At 29.4% G+C, this 20,207-nt stretch overlaps 2 protein-coding genes across 3 annotated transcripts; both read right to left on the bottom strand.

Annotated features, from left to right (window-relative positions):
- Positions 1 to 1,686: 1,686 nt before the first annotated feature.
- LOC114168791 (fasciclin-like arabinogalactan protein 12) lies at positions 1,687 to 2,786 on the bottom strand. The gene has a single exon (XM_028053738.1). It carries the CDS (start codon positions 2,712 to 2,714, stop codon positions 1,902 to 1,904), a length of 813 nt encoding a protein of 270 aa, XP_027909539.1. The 5' UTR covers positions 2,715 to 2,786; the 3' UTR covers positions 1,687 to 1,901.
- Positions 2,787 to 3,728: 942 nt separating this feature from the next.
- On the bottom strand, positions 3,729 to 7,184 carry LOC114168570 (DNA polymerase epsilon subunit 4). 2 transcript variants are annotated; one of them, XR_003600698.1, is made up of 5 exons: positions 6,830 to 7,184; positions 6,658 to 6,742; positions 4,219 to 4,260; positions 3,953 to 4,113; positions 3,729 to 3,850 (listed from the first exon to the last, which is right to left on the bottom strand). XR_003600698.1 is itself a non-coding variant. In XM_028053448.1 (4 exons), the coding sequence occupies exons 1-4, from the start codon at positions 7,139 to 7,141 to the stop codon at positions 4,031 to 4,033; spliced, it is 522 nt and encodes a 173-aa protein (XP_027909249.1). In that variant the 5' UTR covers positions 7,142 to 7,184; the 3' UTR covers positions 3,896 to 4,030. The 2 variants fall into 2 exon arrangements, 1 of the variants encoding a protein (XP_027909249.1); XM_028053448.1 differs by lacking the exon at positions 3,729 to 3,850 and having other exon boundaries at positions 3,896 to 4,113.
- Positions 7,185 to 20,207: the final 13,023 nt, after the last annotated feature.

Raw genomic sequence — 20,207 nt, 5'->3', positions numbered from 1 at the left:
TTTATCTCTAAAGATAAAAATAGTAAATATATTTTAATTTTAAATTTTAATATTGAATGAATCTTAAAAGTATCTTATAATATATATAAAAAAAATAATGGCTATTCTTCTCTTTTCTTATTTTTACCCAATTTAAAACTAATATAAAATAATTGACTTAGCTATCACTACAAGAAACTTGTTAAATAATGATAATTTTATTGATGAAAAACTTGTTTAGAAATCAACTTTTTAATTAGAGACCGATGTAAAAACAAATTCATGTGGTAGTCAAAATTTTGATAGTTAAAGTTAGTGATCAATTTAGAGACTATCACGAGTTACATTGGTTACCAAGCTGTTAGGAGTTACATTGGTTTACTATCTTCTATCAATGGATTTACTTAGTTTATTTTCTTATAACTGATATTTTTGTCTATATGTACAATGTAATTTTATTATGGGTTTGGTATAGTCTTCCACATTTTTTCCTTTTTTCTTCTTTTTTTCTAATAAAATTTTCATGTGATATGACAATGATGTCTAACATAAACCTATTTAAAGAAGAAGTGTATGGAATAGGATTGTATTTAGGTGAGGAAAAGTGAATACCGAAGAAATTTTTACTTCACCACAATTATATATAATTAAATGTTTGGACATACATGAAACATAAAATCTCAAATGATAACTTTTTTTACTCTCTTACTGCGACCTATGTCCAATTAAGTGCATTTAAATCAGTTACTTAATAGATTAATAATTACGAAATGTTCATTTAACTTGGACTACCTAGTCCTCATTTTCTCTTCGGTCTTTGGTTGAAAATATCGTAGTGCAATATCATAACATGATGATGGTAAAAGCTTATATAAGTTGCAATAATTTGAATTCATACACTGATTACCACTAGTTGAAGCTCCTACTGATAATATCACAAAGATTGAATCCTTCAACATCCTCAACATTTCATAAACATGTCCTGAGACCGGATTGACAAGGGAGTATTAGTGGTTTGGTAGAAAAATTTGGTATTGGAAGACCACTCTGCTGTTTTTTATTGGCAAGAGAGTACACCAAAGTTTTATTTTGTCACCATCCATTATTTTTAATTCACTTTTGTTACAAAAACATATATAACTGCATAAATCATCATATCGGAAAAATATATTTTAACAAAGTTTCATCGATAAACTTTTGACAATACATGTGACGGCCTCTCAATGGAAGAAGGAAAGATTTGATGTAAATTGGAAAGAGAAAAAAAAAATTATTAAAAAATAAACTTTGTCAAACTTTATAAAAAATAAAAAATTTGTCATAATATCATAGTCCGTCTATTCTTATACATGGATACATGGATTGAGTCATCGGTGCGTGCTTTATATATATATATATATATATATATATATATATATATATATATATATATATATATATATAAAATAAAATAAAAGAGTTATTTTGATATCACTATTTTCAAATAACTATTATTTAATACCAACTTTTTTTAATAATATATGAAGTATCAAATGGAAGTATTGGTGTCAAACACCACCCTCCAATAAAAAAAGAAGTGTACTCCTTATCTCTAAACACGTTGCATAATGTGAAGTTTAACGACTTAAAAAAAAATTATCATTTCTCTACTATCATTGTATGCAACTTATACACAAATTTAGAATTTCTCATAAGTAATACAGAAGATATATGAAGTTTTTCTTATAAATCTTTATAAATCAAATATAATTTCCACCACAACCTGAAAACTTGAACCATTAGCGAATGAAAAAGAACAGAAAAAAAAAAAAAAGCCAATTATTTAAAACCAATGTATCTGCAAAATGTTGATCGTTCATTCTTTAATCCACCCTAGATGATATAGTTTCACTTCAATGCTTATATTCTTCAACTCCAACCTCTCATTGTGACCACGAAAATGCTGCAACTGAAACTGCAGCAACAACAGTAACCCATATCACATGCTGCTGTTTCACACTGACAGCAGCAGATTCAGCATCATCCGCAGGAGTTCCAGTGCTGTCTGCAGATTTCTTCTTAGACCCCTTAGGCTTTTCTGGCGCCGGAGCCGGAGAAGGAGGCTTAGCGACAAAGAAATCCCGAGGAAGAAGCACCTTGTCCACTTGGTAAACCGCAAGCTGGTGATCGGTGTAGACAGTGCCACCTAACGTAACATTGACGATCCCGGTGGTCATGTTCACTTGGTTCCCTCCGGAGCTTGTTATGTTCAGTGCCAACCGATCAGGGTTTTCACCGGCCTGCGTTCTCACGGGGTTGCTGAGAGTGTCAAAGTTCGAAACGGAAACGAATGTGGGTAGCAAGTGGAACTGGATGAGCTCGTTCTTTTGTTGGTCGTTGAGGGAGTTGAGGAAGCCAGGTTTGAGGCTTGAGAAGGCATTGTCGTTTGGTGCTAATAAGGTTAAGCCACCGTTTGAGGTGAGGAGTTGGGAGTTGATTTGGTTGGAAACTTGCGTGGCTTGAAGGAGACGGATAAGGGTGGTGAAACCCCCGGCCTTTTTGAGAATTCTGATGATGTCTGTCGGGGGTGAGGAGGGTACCGGCGCCGGAGTGGTGGCAGTGGTGGCGGTGGCGGGGGCGGTTGGAGCGGCGGCGGGTGACTGGGCTAGAGAGATGGTGAAGTGGGAAAAGAGTAGTATCGGAAGAAGTGGGAGGGTGAGAGAGAAGAGTGGATGCTTCTTCATCATCATCACCATCTTTTGTTGACTGAAAGAAAGAAAGAAAGAGTGGTCCTTGAAGTGAGAGTTTTCGATGTGGGGATTGTGGAGGGAGGGTAATATATGGAAAGATGAAAAGAGTGAAAGGGGTTTGTTTTTTCTTGGTTTGGTGGAATGTTTGTGTAGAAAGTTCAGTTGTTGTAGCAGATCTGCATGCTTACACATCAATGAAAGGTGGTTTGTCATGGAAATGCAATACTGTGTTAGCCAGTTGGATTTTGCTTGGGAAGGCAGGAAAAGAATAGTGAGATCTAAGTAGGGCAAAAAAAAAAAAAAAAGATGAGCATGATAACGTAGCATTCACTTGTAATTCTTGTGAAGTGGCAAAACAATCAAGTGCTAGCGGCTAACTTAAGGAACGAGTCTGTAATTAACCTTTGCAAGACAATTTGATGATGTTAGCATCTGACCTTACGATGCATGGTTTTTGCAACTTGGTCGGTGTTGAATGCCGGCGGGAATTCTTATTTAGTTGATTATATGTCTTTGATGGTGAAGAACGACGGTTTAACACATCATCGTATATTAGAGTAAGCCAAAGAAGGGTGTTACCACAAGTTGCTCGATTTTTTTCATTCTTTACATTGAGTCACTCTTCTTGGAATTTGTTTACCTGATACATCATATGTTGTCAAAAGCATATATTATGTGCCATCTAAGAAGACCAAGAAGTTTGAAAGTTTTCATGTTTACTTTCTCTAATCGTATGTTTCGCAGAATTCCACTGCGTAATTCATTCAGACGATTATTTGAGTATCTCACGGCTTGTATGTTGAGAGGTCCACTTCAAGTTAATATTTTTCGGCATTCTAGAAATCGAAAAGAGAATGACATTTAACAATCTCGTGATCTAGAACATAGTATGTGTATCTCGCTTTCGGGTTTGGTTCGAACATCAACGTAGCTTTGATTGCTAGGCTAGATTGGAGACAATATTCTAGATAACATGTAAAGAGTATTCAAATGGAGTCCAACTTCGTTAGATAAAACGGGTTTAATAACAGGTTTGCTAGCGTTCTGCTGTTATTAACAATATACTGTGATTCCATCCAGTGGTAAAGGCAAATTTGCATCATGCTACCAAAGCAGACTCGAGCATTAAGCATGCCTGGTCACTGAAAAACCATATATACAGTTATATAATTACGGGAATAGAACTATTAAGAAAGAGAAGTGCGAAAATAAATAAAATATCGAAAATTATAAATCAGTATTACTCATCCTGAAGCATGTTTCAATTACAAAATGTGACATGATTCTATAATGTACTAGTTTAGATTCTCCACTAGCTCGCTTTAGATTTTCTGAAAGACTCCATTGCCTGATGCATCTCTCTCTCTTAATGCATCCTCAGCTTTCACTTTCTCAGGAACAAAATCTGAACAAGTAAAAGCAACGTAAAAAAACTTGCAAGGGTAAGGTGAAAACAGGGAAAGGTAAACTTAAGAATATGATTAGCATTGCAACAGGGATATGAAATTACCGGAAAGAAAGTCGTATCTCCTCTTCTTACTAACAACATTTGCTGAAAGGATAAGCGAGTGACAAATCAGTGATTGGAAAATAAATATTTAAGAGACTCAATGAGCCTGTAAGCAGATACACAATCAAACACAAAGATGAAGGAACAATTCGAATGGTCATAAAACATAGTAGTTCTACAAACCATCTAGGTTACACCTTCATACTAAATATTACTCTTACAAAGTGGTTAAGACCTAACACAATACTCACAATATTGACTGCCAACCAATTACAAATGGTTTCACAATATTACACACCCTCCTTGCTTTTGCTTTTACTAAAGAGATCAAAGTTAATGAAATCAAAGGTATGTAGTAAATTAATATCGATGCTTAATCAATAATCAATGGTTAAGATTAGAGATATTCCTCTTGACTCTTGCACTTTAATCTTTTCAGGATAGATGTTTCCTTCAACATTGCACAGGGAAAGAGAAGGCAGTCTCTGCAAAAGCTTTGAGAGAGTACTTTAAAAAAACGAGCAATAGCAAACAATAGAACAACATATACCATTCCTTTAGCAATTGCTCGGCATTGATGAAGTTGAACAATTTTACCTTATGTCTACTCCATTAAGGCATAGTATTTTATTGCACTTAATTAGAATATAGGTTTCCACAACCAAGTGACTGTGCAGAACCTGTTGCAGTTATTTAATGGAGTTTACTGCAATTACAAGTAGGAGGTGTGCAGAATATTTGCAAGGTTTGATGATATTCATAACGGAATGACCTGATAGCTATATAGAAGTGAACAGAATAAATTATCAAACAGAGAGATTCTGCTCAATTTAATACTAATTACCTGGTACACAAATAAACACTTTAGTGTTGATATGGGTGTGTGGTATGCTAATTCGTAACATGGGGGTATGTTCGGTTGATATATTATTTAAATAATATGTTTGATAATAACATTTAGTACCTACTAATATGATTCTTTAAAGAAATTTAAAAGTTGCATTATACGTTTTTGTCTATTTCATTTCCCAAGGTGTTGATATTGATACTCTCTCAAAACAAAATTTTCTGATTAAATACTTTTAACTTCAAATCCTTCTAAACCCCTCTAGAGGCCTCTTCCTGATTCAAAAGCATCTGTTTGACAATTCCATTCCAACTTGTTCATCATTGTCCTCAGTGAGTTCCACTTCCATTGTTTTCTTCCAGAAGTGACTTCTCCTCTTCCCATCTTCCATCATCTCTTACTGATATTCATTGACCACATGTTTATCTGCACTCAAACTCGTTCTCTGCCTTGATCCATTTCAAACAAAGGTATGCAAATTCAACTCCCAAAACATCAATGGTTGCATACTAATGGGAAAACAAATTGTGAATTGGTACACAAGACCGAATTCGCCATTCATTAAGTTATTTTCTATTGGGTGAATTTAGTAGCACAGATTTAAGTGCTCCTTAATTCACAGTACATGGAAAGAATCCAATATTTACTATTATGAATTTGATGTGGGAAAGCTACTAGAGTCTATACTGAGAAATTCACTGAATCAGATCAAGATCAGTATGATACTCCCTACTTTATGACTAAACCCATTCAAAAACTTAGCACCCTCACCCCAAAAACGTAACCAACAAAATGATCAGGAATTCTACTCAAGCCGTTCATCTTCAAAGTACATTTTCCAAAAGGTCAAACTACAAGTATAAGCCTAAAACTAGAAAAGCCAGAAAATTTTCAATCAATATAAAGAATTAATCCTTCAATTCCCAAATAATAGACATCAGCGTCAATGTCAGAAAAGCAATCAGCTAGAAAATGTTATCGGACCATCCATCTGAGAGCACCTGCCACTTTCTCCTTTTAGACTCAACCCCCGACAGGGTATGGACTATTCAACCAAGAATCAGACAACCTCTAGTCGTGGAGTAAGAAAACTTCCATCAAGCCTAGCACCTAATATGGGCCTACTCACTTACAGACTGACCAAGTTTAGACCAACAAACCATTATAACTGTCTCACTCTATCACATTGCGGCTTTAGGGCTTTAAACAGCCAGCAGCTCACAGGCACATTACAGCAAGATTCTATATTCTTCCATGGCCTCCTCACACGGGAAGAAGGCACCATGCAATCCAACCCTAAAAAGGGAGGTAGCAGTCAAAGAAGTTGAATGGATAGTAGAGGCTCAGTTGGGTTTACTGAGCTCATACCTAAGTTTAGGACTCCCCAACAAGTGTATTCTCCTAACCTAAACAGGTATATAGGGTGTGTTAGCCTTCACATTTGCTTCCGAAGAAGGTGAACCTTTGTGACAGTAGGATTTCCATTCAAAGTGCAGTTGAAATTGGGAAATCCATAAACCAAAACGCACACATCCTACAGAACGCCATTTCAAACTTCACTGAACTCACATATCTCAGTCATAAAACCTTACCAACGTGCTTGTAACTCAGACATTTCTTGCGGTCCTGGACACAACAAGCATAAGCGTCCTGCGTGAATTGCTCAAGAAACTTCTCCTGCAAGGGAAACAAAACCAATGAAAAAGATGCCAAACATGCAAACATGCAAACATAAACAGAAAAAAAAGCAAAATAGAAAATCACCACAGCTTTGTTGATGGCTAACACCGCTTCCTGCGAAACACGCATATCAGGATCTTCGCCCTTGATCATGGTCCTGATACGATTCATGGGAAAAACGTTGGCTTTCTCATCTTCACCGCTTCTTTCTGCGCCCTTTTGGTGTGGGTGTTTTGAATTGCCGTTGCTGAGCTTGGGCTTCTTATTCTTCTTCTTTTGGTTTTCCTCTTTGGTGATGTCTCGAGTCTTCTCCTTCGTTTTATTTTGGGTTGTGGAGATTTCTCCTTTCTTGGCCTTGGGAGATTTGTGGGGTTTGGGAGTGTTGGAGGAAGCCATTGTTTTACAGAGGGGGGTTTCAGCCTCTGTCAGACGCCCGTTCCAAGATGAAGGGTGAAATTCGAATTTTTCTGGAAGTGCTTTTAATAAAATGGTATAATTACCTCCTAATTTTTTTTTTTATTCAATTTAGTTTCTTTAACATCGGTCCTTCGATTTAATCCTCAATTTATCGAAAAGGATTTAATTTGGTTTCAATTTTTTTTTTTTTCTAAAAGATATGAAGTGTCATGTTGGGTCACATAATAATTTACTGTTATAATATGTGTTAATGACAATAGTTTTTTTTTTATTTTAGTATTTTATTTAAATTTTTTATTTAATTTATTTCCTTTTCTTTTTAAAACGATCTAATTCTTTTTAATTTTAATTTGATATCAAATTAATAAAGAAGTTTAATTACAATTTATATATACATGTTAAAATATTTTAAAGATATAAAAGTATAAAGATTAAAATGTAAAAAGTAAAATAATTTGAATATTTAGATATAGTGATTTGATGTATAAATTAAAAAAAAGTATTTTAACATGTATATATAAGTTATAATTAAGCTTATTTACTAATTTAGTCTTAAATTACAATTGAAAATGACAAGATTAGATCGTGTTAAAGAATATAAGTATTAAATTGAAAATGAACAGCATGACACGTGGCATAACAGTAACCTGACACGTGAGAGTTTATAAATTTTTAGAAAAAAAATTAAAAATTTCAAGACTTGACACATAAAAAAAATTAAAAATTCCAGGGCTTCATACCTAACAAAAAATTTAAAAGTTAAAAAGAAAATTAGGGTTTAACATATATGCTCTATGGGCACAATGTTAACTCCAACTTAACATAAATGACCAAATTAAACTTTTAAATAATTGGAAAATTAAATTGAACAAACCAATAATAAGATACGAAATTGAACCAAACCAAAAAAAAATTTAAGAGACTAAATTAGTAATTATACCCGATAAAATCGATAATTGTTAATAAACACCTAAACATATATAAGAAGAATTTGACTAAAAACTTTTGCAATTCAAAGGATTTATGACAACATTAAAGATCAAAATATGTCTCCTTGAATCTTATAATAATGTTCCATGAAGGAAAAAACTTAAAGAACATTAAGATCATGAGCACATTTGAAGAATAGTTATTAGAAAAATTAATTTGTTTATGTTTTTGGGTTTTGGACTTTTTTCTATAATTTAGTTTATGTTTTTATACTTTTGGGCTTGGACTTTCTTTTAGCGTTTTTAAATTTTCTTAAACTTATGTGTCTATCAAAAGAGGTACCAAAAACTAATGTAAACCCTTTTGAGTTGTATTATATGCATTTGCATTCTTTGAAAAAAGATTTTCTTGGTTTTTGAATTAGAACTCTTATTCTTATCGAATATTAAAACCTTTATGACAGAACTTCACATGACTTATCAATCTGCTACATCATGATGTCCCTCATCCATATTCTATTATGCATTCTTCTCTCATTTATTTTTGTTGTGTCTCTTGAGGATTCAATTCATAAGCGATCATACTCGTTTTTGTAACAAAACTTCACTTAACTTACCAATCTGCTACATTGTAATGTCCTTTATTCCTATCTTATTATGCATTCTTCTCTCATTTATTTTTGTTGTGTCTCTTAAGGATTCAATTCAAAAGTGATCATACTCATTTTTGATTAGGATAGGATTGTATCACACTTTCTTTGCTACTCTTTACATAAATTAAAAAAAAGTTGGAGAATTTTTTTTTTCGTATTTGGTAATTTATTTAAACATTTTTTAAACTATCATCGCATGAAGTTTTCCATCGCTAGAAACAAACACAGATTAATCTTGGTCATATTTTGTGCTTCTCAATTTTAAGTATATATATATATATATATATATATATATATATATATATATATATATATATATATATATATATATATATATATATATATATAATATAAAGAGCGTATGAGTGAGTTTTTTAGTGTATGGATACTTTTTAGAATACATCTTTTATAGGTTTATAAGCTCATATAATTGTTATATCATGCTATCATGAATTAATGCAAATAAATACATCATCAATAGAGGATACAATGACTATGTAACTTAAAAACATCATTATAGGTGAAATTACCAGACTTAACAACATATTTAAATCTCTTTATGACCGGTCATATACAAAAATGAAATACAAAGTATAAATTAATTAAAATAACAAATGATGATTGTCATATCCTTTCACCTTTAGATATTCTTCTTCTTTTCTATTTGTCGATCTTTAAAATATTTTATGGATTAATAATAACTTAATTAAAATATGTAAATAAAGATTGTTCTGCTCTTATTTTATATAATGATTAAGTTGTAATTGAAATTTGAATTCTCTCTTATTAATAATAATAATAATAATAATAATTATTATTATTATTATTATTTAATTTTTATTATTGAGTTGTTAGAAAACATCGTAAACATCCAATCTTACATGTTTATATTCAATATATTAGTTTTTTTCATTAAAGATATGCAAATTATTATATTAATTAATGATTTGGTCAGGATAAATTATATAGACTTGAACATTTCATTTTATGAATTAGTTTTATAAAGATAAATTTAACTTAAAATGAAATTATAAGTCACATCTCTTCTCTGTTTTGCCTTTAAACTTTTTTTCCAATCTTTCATGCAATTTGTTTATAGTATAACTCTTATATTATGAAAAGTAATTACTATAATGTATCAGATATATAACTATATTACGGAAATTAGTTTACATAAAACCTATATGAGAAAAAACTCAGAGTCGGTGTGTGAAAAGTAAAAAGTTGGATGTGGATAAGGGGAACCTCAAATGATACGCAAAATTTTATCTGGGCTTTTTTGTCTCTCTACAATATTCAACTAAAAGGCCTTTACTTCTAGAACTTCCATAATTTCTTCGTGCACTTGCTTAAATTTTCAAAATGACTATTTTATTTTTTAAAAGTGATTTCTAGAATATACATTTCAAAAAAATTTCAGAAAAAAAAAATCGGAACAAAGATTTCCAAAATAAAATTTCAAAATAGGATTTTCAAAATACATGAAATGTATTCTGGAACAAGCTTCTCATAATGAAATTTTCAGAATAATTTTTCTTTAACATCTTTTTAAATGAGATTTCCATAACACTTCTATAAGAAATATGTTTCGTAAATAAATTACGGAACGCATGAATTATGTTTCAGATAGAACATTTTGAAATGAGTTGTTTTTTTTTTCTCACTTTGTAGTGTTTTTTCTCTTTTCTTCTATGGGAGGACACTAGTAAAAACATCAAAAATAATAATAATAATAATAATAATAATAATAATAATAATAATAATATGATTCAATAATTAAGGTATTTAAGCCTTTCTATGTTATTGAGGGGTGTAGTTAATAATTGTGGGGTAGATGTACAATAGCCACAAATGAATCCATGTTTACATCTTTTGGATTCACTTAGTTGTTCATATCCTTTTTGCTTATTAAAGGAGGATAATTGTTCAAATTCATTAATGATTTTAAACTTGCAATACTTTATAATAAAATTAGATTTTAATTTACATATGTCCATCTTAATATTAACGGAACATTCCTTATTTAATACACGTAATAATAGACTTACACTTATTATGAGAAGGCTTAAAAATAATATAGTTCTTTTTTAAGAGAAAAGAAAATTATTATATTATATACGGATAACTTAGGGCAGTGACAAGGATTATGGGAGTGTTGGAATCCAAACTTGTAATAATCAATATCTTAACTATTAGATTATCTCTTAATGGAGAGAAAGGTTATTTGGAAACCTGAACATGAGGAGAAGATTAGAAAAAATTTTCAACACAAAAGCCTCTCATAGACTTTCTGAAATCTTCATGGAAGTAAGAAAAATTGTGAGAAAACCTTACTGGATGTTTGATAGAGTATGGAACAGTTTACTTGGTAAGTAGAACCAACCCGAGTTTTGACAAAGAGTGTTTGTAATCAAAAGAATCGAGCATCTGAGAAGGGTGGATGTTTGCACACAAGTGGCTCAATCACCATCCATGAGCATGCCTTTCGCATGGTATGTACATTAAAAAATATTGTTATATAACTTGATTACTATTTTATCATGATTAATTAGTTTTGGTTATAGGCAGAACAGTTGGGTCGTCATGTACATTTTGATGAGTTTTTCCACCATACTTATGTTCAAAAGAATACCGGTGATTTTGTAGATCAAAGATCTAAACAAACATATGTATTTTCTCTAACTTCTTAAATCTTTCCTCCTTTTTAAATATAAAGACTTGCCATTATATAACATGTCTATTTTTGAAAAACATGAGGAATTTGAACCTGTATTTTCTCAAGCAAGATCTGAGGCTGCTTCTTATGGCGAAGGAGAATAAATATCTCCATTGGACCCTGATGAGGAAGAGAAGTTAAGGAAAAAAAGTTGGTTAGTTGTTGCTGGTGGCAAAAATCCTAAGGGACAGGTATATAGGATTGGAAAACTGAATGAAAATTATCTTTGTGGGGAAGCATTCACACAATAAACATCTAGTTCTACAACTATGGATTCACAAAAGATTCTAAGGTTGGAAGAAGAAATTTGTCAATCTAGGGAGGAGAATCAACGACTGTAGAGAAAATTAGAATCTCTATTAATTGTTGTTCTCCCTCTTCTTCCTCCCGCCCCACAAACCATTTTGCAAGACGTCAATGAACAACCACAAAATGAGAACTAAAACCAAGATGATGCTCAAAAGAGGGACCACCATCATGGACAAAACTCTTCTCATTATGCAGATTATTAGTTAGGTTTGTAATTGTAGGACTTTTTGAACTAGGGGTAAAATTAGTTAGTTTTTAAATTGTAGGACTTGACCTATGTATATTATTTGTTAGTTTCTTAATTTGTGTTATCTACTTTATTTTATATTTGTAGTTTTACTGTTTTGATGTGATGATATGAATGGTGTTAAACCTTTGGAAAACTATGTTGTTATATTTGAAGGTGTTATTTGAATGTTGGGATGTTTGTAGGATCTACAACTGGAGGCTAGTTTTATGTCTAAACATCACTTCTCTTATCTTTGATATAAAACTATTATATTTTCTAATTCTAGAATCTTTTATGAGCTATAATTATGTATACAAAATTGTCTACTATATTGTCGACAGGTAGAGTTTAGACGTAAGTCTTGACATCAATCAATATATGTAAAAATATTTAATGATAATTTTTAGAAATTAAAATTATTTTAAATTTTTTATAATTTTTTTTATATTATAACGTTACCTACGAAAAGTTTCGTATGTAAATTATCTACGAAGATTGTCATAAATAATTACCTACGAAGATTTTCATAAGTAATTTACATATGCAGAATGTTGGAGATAAATTATCTACGATAGTTTTTGTAGATAATTTACCTACGAAGATTTTCGTAGGTAATTTATATACGCAGAATATCGTAGATAAATTACCTACAACAATTTTCGTAGATAAGTTACTTACGAAATATTTAGTAGATAACTTCAGTTGAAAATTATCCACATCTACAACTATTTTTGTAGATAACATGTTCGTAGGTTATTCGTAGATAATTATCTATGTTTTCCTTTCGTAGATAATATTCGTAAGTACTTTATCTACGAAACATAATTTCGTATATAAAGTTACCTACCAGCTAAATACTTACGAAATTTGCTTCATAGGTAATTCGTAGATAACAATGCATTACCGACGAGAATAGAACATTATATATGAAAAACTAGCGTAGATAATAAGCTGATTTCTTGTAATGTATGTGTGTGAACTTCAAATACTCGTATTTAGAGGGTTATTTTTTTCTTGGGATTACATATTTGGGGATTTTATTAATATTTATCTTTTTAATTATTATAATAAATAATTAAAGCATATTAAAATAAAAAAAAATTACTAATAATAATAAAGTAACTTTATTTTCTACTATTTTTTTTTTTAATTTGACTTTCTACCCTTGGGTATTTCTTCCCACGCCTCCACAATTTTCTTTTGTATCCTCACAAATATGAAATTCTCTACTATATTGATGAGATAAAGACATGGTTTTACCTAACATTTGTTTGATTTGCATTTATTGGTGTTAGTGTCACAAATGCCATTTATTAAGTATATATAACATTCTTTGTTCTAGAAATGCAGCAGGCACCAATATATTGCGGAGCTATAAGCCAAATACTCTATCTTAGTATTTGTTGGGAGAACTTTGATTGAATAATGGAGCAATTTTAATTAGGTAGGAACAAGTGGAAGCTAAAAATAAACACCTAATTTTATGTTTCCTTGTCGGTTTAGGTTCAATTTGTGGCTGTGAATGTGACCACATTCAAAGCAAATGCTAATGGCTCACTCCCATCATCAATCTTTTTTATGGAAGGATGAGTGTCCACTATCTATCATAATTCAATATCATGTTTCCCCACTTTCTTTTTTTCAAGTAATTAAACTACGTTTTATTAAGGGTTGGTTTTCAAGTAAAACTGCAAGCTTATCATCATTTACCTATTTAGGTTAAATTTAATACCTACGTTTATATATTTTGTAAATAACTATTATTTAAAAAAGTAGTACAATGTATTTTAGCCGATAATGAATCAACTTGAATAAGTTGAACCCTTGATTTAGAAATGACCTAAACACTCTATGAACATAGAGTGTTTCAACACACATTACACTCAATTATTCTATTCTATAAGAATATGTTGACTGCTTATTTGAGTTAGAGTTATGTTTGACTAAAATCAATGTGTTTAAAAAATTGTATTTAAATTATTCATTTGTGTTGGAAATCCAACATCGACTAGAGATAAAACAATTTTATAGTATATAAGTGGGTGTTGTTATATTACCACTTGATGGGTCTATAGAGGGGAGTCACTGGGGAGAACAAACACCAATGAGACTTAAGTCTAACCACATCAGGCATTAATACCACTCTCAACCTAAAACCTTAAGACAATGAGTTTATGAGTCTTCATATACGGTGCTTCACTTTCTCATTTCTACCCCACATTAAACCGATTTTATGAGATTTAGTTAGGCTTAAATCATTTTTCTAATATGATATCAGGCGAAATTTATATTTATTAGGCATAAAGTTTCACCTTATATTAGACTATCCATTAATATTTAGTCTCACTCTAATTAAGATAACTTTTTTTTGTTATTGATGGAGAAGTACTTGTCATATGATATTGCAAATTAATATTATTGATTTTGCACCGATGGAAAGCATAAATTTGTTACAGATACTTCGGTGAAGGGGTGTATGTAAAAAAATAAATTTTGCAAATATATAACAAACGAAATGTTTTTGTATTTGGTTTTATGGTTACAAAGTTTCTCTTTCGAATTTGTTTGTCTCTTAATTATCATATTCAATTGTAGAAGACTTATTTTCCAATCCGTTGACTGTGCATACTTTGTCTCTTAACTTTTACTAAGCTTTATGTAAGTATTTGAAAATTATATTTGTTAAAATATTCTAAGTCATTCACATTTTTTTTCTGTGTAATTGGACTTTACAAACAAATATAGAGTTATTGTAAAAAACACTTTGAACTTGAAAATTTCAAAATTAAAATTACTCATTTTCGTTGATCCAGCGAAACAAAAATTTAGACCATTGGATTTAGGGCATCATGTATTTCGCCATTGGATGAAGAATGTGCGATCACGTGATTATGATTCGGTAGTTCTTTCTTTCCCCGTTGGCTGGTGCACGTGCACCATTCTCACCGTGTGGTCCCGTGCCATACCTCTTTTTCTAATTTTTATTTAACCAAACTTAAAGAATTTAATTTGAGAGTGATATTTGTTTTTTTTTTTAAAGTTGTATTCTCTTGCAAATTAATTTAATCTAAACTATGTACTGAGATCTTAAGTTGTCCTGTTGGAAGAGTTATTTACATTTTTAAGATTGTTCTTATGTTACTGGACCGAAAATACAATTATTTTACTGTATATATTGTGTAATATGTCACTTATTATCGGATTAGAATAAGTGATTTTTATTTTTAATATGTATAACAGAACATTTTTTTAATTAAATCATGTTAGGTATAATTGTGAAACCTTAACATTATATTTAAATTTGTATTATAATGATTAGAGTTTTCAAGATGGATCAGAACTCACGAGTTAATCCAACTCATTACGATTTTGAATCGGGTTAGATTGAATTTTTTTTTACAAATTTCAATACGGAGTCCGGTTTATCTAGAATATTTGGTTATTCTTGAGAGTTTTGTTTTTTTTATTATATATATAAATTGCTCCAAATGCAAATTATGTATCAAAAATAATTGAGAGATTAATGTTTTCACATCTTGAAAGAGTTTTGGTATTGAATTAGTTCATAAAATTCAATTTCGAATATATTTTTATTTCATTATTAAATATTAATTATATTACATCAATTAATATAATTGAGTATGTAAATAATGGCAATGTTTAATATACACATATCATTACAAAATTTGTGATTTATAGTTTGATTTATTTTTTTAAAAAGAATAACTTCTCTTTATTTATATTCTCTCTTTTTTTGTGTTCTTTTTAATTTTCATAATCGAATTCTCATATTTTATTTAACTTGTTGTGTGAGTTAAAAGATCAATAAAATGTAAATCATAAAATAAAAACTAAAAATTATTACATGAATTCTAAAAAAATTAATACTAAAGTAAAAATTTATCAAAATTAGAGGGTTTTTTTTTTTAGAAGATGAGAGGATCGAGTAATGATAAATTTTTTTAGTGTGCTAAGCAATTTTATTTTTTCTTGGTATATGGAGTTAAAAGTCAAAATGATTTTCTTGAAGAAAATCATATTTTTTTTATTATAGGATTTTTTTTCTAGAAGAATGTAAATGATTCATGACTAATAAGAATTTGTTTGAAGGTAAGTTCTTTTTTCACTCTGAATTTGTTTTTATGTCTACTTTTGGCTCGTATAAAAATTTAGACTTAATTGGTTAAGAAAATTATAAGCTTAACTTATTAAAATTTTGATACGTGTTTTGGTTGATTATATGGTTTTTCTAAATATTTATGAATTTTTTATGTACTTTCAACTTTATTTTCAATTCTAAAATTTAGAGGTTGAATTAGCTAAGAAAGTTATTAGCTTAACTTATTGATAAGTGTTTTAGTTGATTAGGTACCTGGTATTTTCTAACATTTATGGATTTTTTTCATGTACTTTCAATTCTTTTCTAATATTCAACTCTTTCAAAATCTCAAGATCTTATATAAGGTAGTAGATTAAAAAAATAAAAATTACTTTTCCTGTCTTGAAAACATATATTTATGTTAATAATTAATAAAATATTAATGATAATATGAAAAAAAATTGTTTAAAATAGCATAATTTCCAAAAATATTTGTTCAAATGACGTATATTTTATAATATTTATTCGTATAACATTATTTAATGTTCTTGGTTAAAATTCGATTTTCAAAATCCTGGACTTCAAATTTTTGATATTTGGGTTATGAAAAATCATTTTGGAATGATGTGCACCTTTCACTTAATAATTCATATTTTATTTTTATAAATAAATGGCCCTTTTTTATAATTGGAATGGATCATAATCCTAAAATAAAGTAATGTTTAAAAGCATTGAACTTGGTCAACTATTTAATATCAAAAGATTGTGATCTTCAATTGGCCAACTGGCCTTAATGGTGTTTTGCTCTGTCTTTGTGCCACACATCAAACACTTTAGACAAAAAATAGAACAATATTTAAATACTCCGAATTTATGAAAAAGACAAAAAACCAAAAGTGAAATCATTATTATTCAATGGAGTTGAATCTGATTACCCTGTTATATTAAAACATTGGTGTAATTTATTGTAAGAAAATCATATAATTTTGCTAATTTATGGGAAAATGTTTGAAAATGAAATAAACAATTAATTCAGTGAAAATAGTACCAACTAAATATATTTAAATACTAATATATATGAATTAAATTTAGCAAATTAAATTGACAAAAGAAAATAGGAAATTGCACTTTAGATGCCGATGAACGAATCGATACGAGTACAGCTATTATACAAAAATAAGTATGAAAAATCAAGATATATTATTATTTATAGTAGAGATTCAATAATGACAAAATAAACTCACGAGTCACGAGTTTTTCGGAAATTATTTAATAAAAATAATTATATGTTTGAATTATTTTACTTTCTTTCAGGCAGACAAACTGTTTCATATTCCACATTAGCCGATGCCAATTCACTCATTGAGATTCGTTTTCTTTTTTTCTATTATTATTATTATTATTATTATTATTATTATTATTATTATTATTATTATTTCAATATAAATATTTAATATCAAATATTTATAAATAAATGATAATTATATCATTTTAAATTAAGATACTAAATGACAAATAGATAAAAAGTAAAAAATTATACAAAATATTACGTAATTATACAAAAGTAAAATTTGATAACAATTAAAATAAAAACGTTAATAAAATATGGATGATAAAACTATTTTTAAAATAATTATAAAAAGAAAACACATGTCTTTAACACACGACTATTTTCAAAATCATATCATATTTAAATATCATATTTAAGTGTATCACCTCAAGAGGATTTTGAGTAGAGATTTCATTTTTGTAAGGTCCCCTCACGAGACTATGTTTATTTAGTTTTGGGAGTAGTCTCTAACTTACATGGTCACACTTCCTATACCATATCTAGTGTTCCTCTTTTATGATAATTAGACAAGACATTTTATGAACTAACAACTCATGCATATCAATCATATACAAATTGCTTTGTCTTTCGGCGGTAAAGAGATATGGTTCATTATTTTTATTTATTATGCATTTATCTTTATTAAATACGACATCACAATCATTGTCACACAATTGACTTATGGTATATTGTGACTCAGACCATTTAGTAACAAATATTACTAATAAATAGAGAAAGCTTCAGACGTACTTGACCAATACCGATTATCCTTCCATGTCGATCTTCTCCAAATATGACATTCATGCTTTCCTTAGTTAAATGTCTTAGAATATAAACATTTCGTCAATTATGTGTCACAAACACCCACTGATGGAGATGTGACAATGAGCAAGGACAACGATCCACTTGGAGAACCTATGACAAGGTCTAGAGCAAAGAAAGCAAAAGAAGCTCTACAACAAGTGTTGTCAATATTATTTGAGTACAAACCCAAGTTTGAAGGAGAAAAGACAAAAGTTGTAAATTGCATCGTGGCCCAAATGGAAGAGGCTAACGCGCCAGATTAATGCAGTTTCTTTTATTTAAATAAGGGTCCATTTGACATCTTAAGAACCAGCCTTGGAAGACTAAGAAGACCTTGCTGAATACTTTTGGATGACTTTTTAGCTGTCCCAATTTCAGTTATAATCAGCCATTAGGTAGTGGATAATTATTAGCTTGATTTGGTTTATTATTAGCACTAGAGGGATATAATGACAATTAATGGTCTTTTTGTAATCCTAATGGTTAAAGCTCCTATATAAGCTGAACCATTTCTTATCAATGAAATCAAGTTAAGTTTTGTTCATAAATTCAATTTTCTATCTAATAGTGAGAGTGATTCTCCTAGTTCTTGAGTGATTCAAAGAACCCTTGGCTGTATCAAAGGATTTTGCCATCCTTTGTGTGTTGCCTCCTTAAAGAGTGATTCTTTCCTTCCACTTTTAGATTCACCCCTTATTACTTTCTTCTTCACCTAATTTTCAAAAGAATACCTTATTTTGCCCACAAAATATCTAATGGTCATAACTGGTTCTAATCCTAAAAGAAAAAAAAAATCTTAAGTCAACCTTCTGCAATGAGATTCATATCAGCCACTATTCAAGTACCATTACAACGATCTTCATTATTGGGTTGAATATGTCTGCAAGAAGAATTATGTTGGTCTTAGGAACCCATATTTCTTAAGGTCCTTTGTGGTTAGTCTTTTTAAAAGATACTATAACTTTAAATATACTAAATGGCGCAATATTATGAGTGTTTGTATTTAGATATTTTAGCCTATTTTATCATGTAATTTCCTATAATTTTTAATTAGCATGTTTGGAGATTTTTCATTTATATTAGTTTGAGCTAGAAGTTTATGTAAAACATTGTTTTTAGTTTCTAATTTTTTACTTTTTTACTATTTTTTATTTTTATTGAATTTTTTACCAATGTTCTCTTCAATATTAAGTATACCTTATCTAAGTTCATTATTCTTTATATTTTGTTCCTCTAGTCTTTGAGTTGGATATTTTTATCTCATTTGGAATATTATTTTCTTTTTTACTTATACATTCTCATTAGACAACATGATTGTACTTTATAATTTCTTACATTTATCTTTAAAATTTCTTTTCAAAGACTTATACATTTCTATTAATCTATCATTATTAGAGACTACTTAAAAATAAGAGAATGGTTAGAAATAAAAGTAATTATATAAAAATTTATTAAAATAATATTCTTATGTGATAAAAAAATAACAATTAAAAATATTAAAAAAAAAGTAAGAATATCAAATGTATGTTTTAGAAACGATTTGATATAACATCAAATGAAATTGCACAAAAAAAAAGTATAAATAAATATATGAAAAGATAGAAAATACTTTGAATAATTGGAAAAAAAATTGATACCAAACTAGTAGGACTCTTTAGAGATAATGGAAATTATTTTAGCAAAACGATTTTTTTACAAATGAAATAAAAATTAAGAACCAAAGAGAATAAAAATAACCTATTTTAAATCACATAATAAATTAAGGATTTATGTGATTAAACACTTGAAACTTAGAGTCCAACATTCTCATGTAAAAAAAAATAAAACATTAAAAATGTGTGAAGATAATCAAATATAAGACATAAATGTTATTTGATTCAACGTGGATAATATATCATTTGAACATAATTATAGAAAAAATGTGTAATCAAGATTGTGATAAGAGGGATACTACCTTGTGAAGCAAATTAATATAT

This window comes from Vigna unguiculata, chromosome 11 (genome assembly GCF_004118075.2).
Source record: "Vigna unguiculata cultivar IT97K-499-35 chromosome 11, ASM411807v1, whole genome shotgun sequence".
NCBI lineage: Eukaryota > Viridiplantae > Streptophyta > Magnoliopsida > Fabales > Fabaceae > Vigna > Vigna unguiculata.
Note: the sequence above shows the minus strand (reverse complement) of the source record. Positions and strands in the feature narration are given on the sequence as shown.

What these genes read in the sequence shown, in the direction of transcription:
- LOC114168791 (XM_028053738.1), bottom strand. Translation starts at nt 2,714, where the DNA reads ATGGTGATGATGATGAAGAAGCATCCACTCTTCTCTCTCACCCTCCCA.
- LOC114168570 (XM_028053448.1), bottom strand. Translation starts at nt 7,141, where the DNA reads ATGGCTTCCTCCAACACTCCCAAACCCCACAAATCTCCCAAGGCCAAG. An exon ending in TCTGAGTTACAAGCACGTTG is followed by an intron (nt 4,261 to 6,657) that starts GTAAGGTTTTAT and finishes TTATCCTTTCAG; the next exon opens with CAAATGTTGTTAGTAAGAAG. An exon ending in GAGATACGACTTTCTTTCCG is followed by an intron (nt 4,114 to 4,218) that starts GTAATTTCATAT and finishes TTACTTGTTCAG; the next exon opens with ATTTTGTTCCTGAGAAAGTG.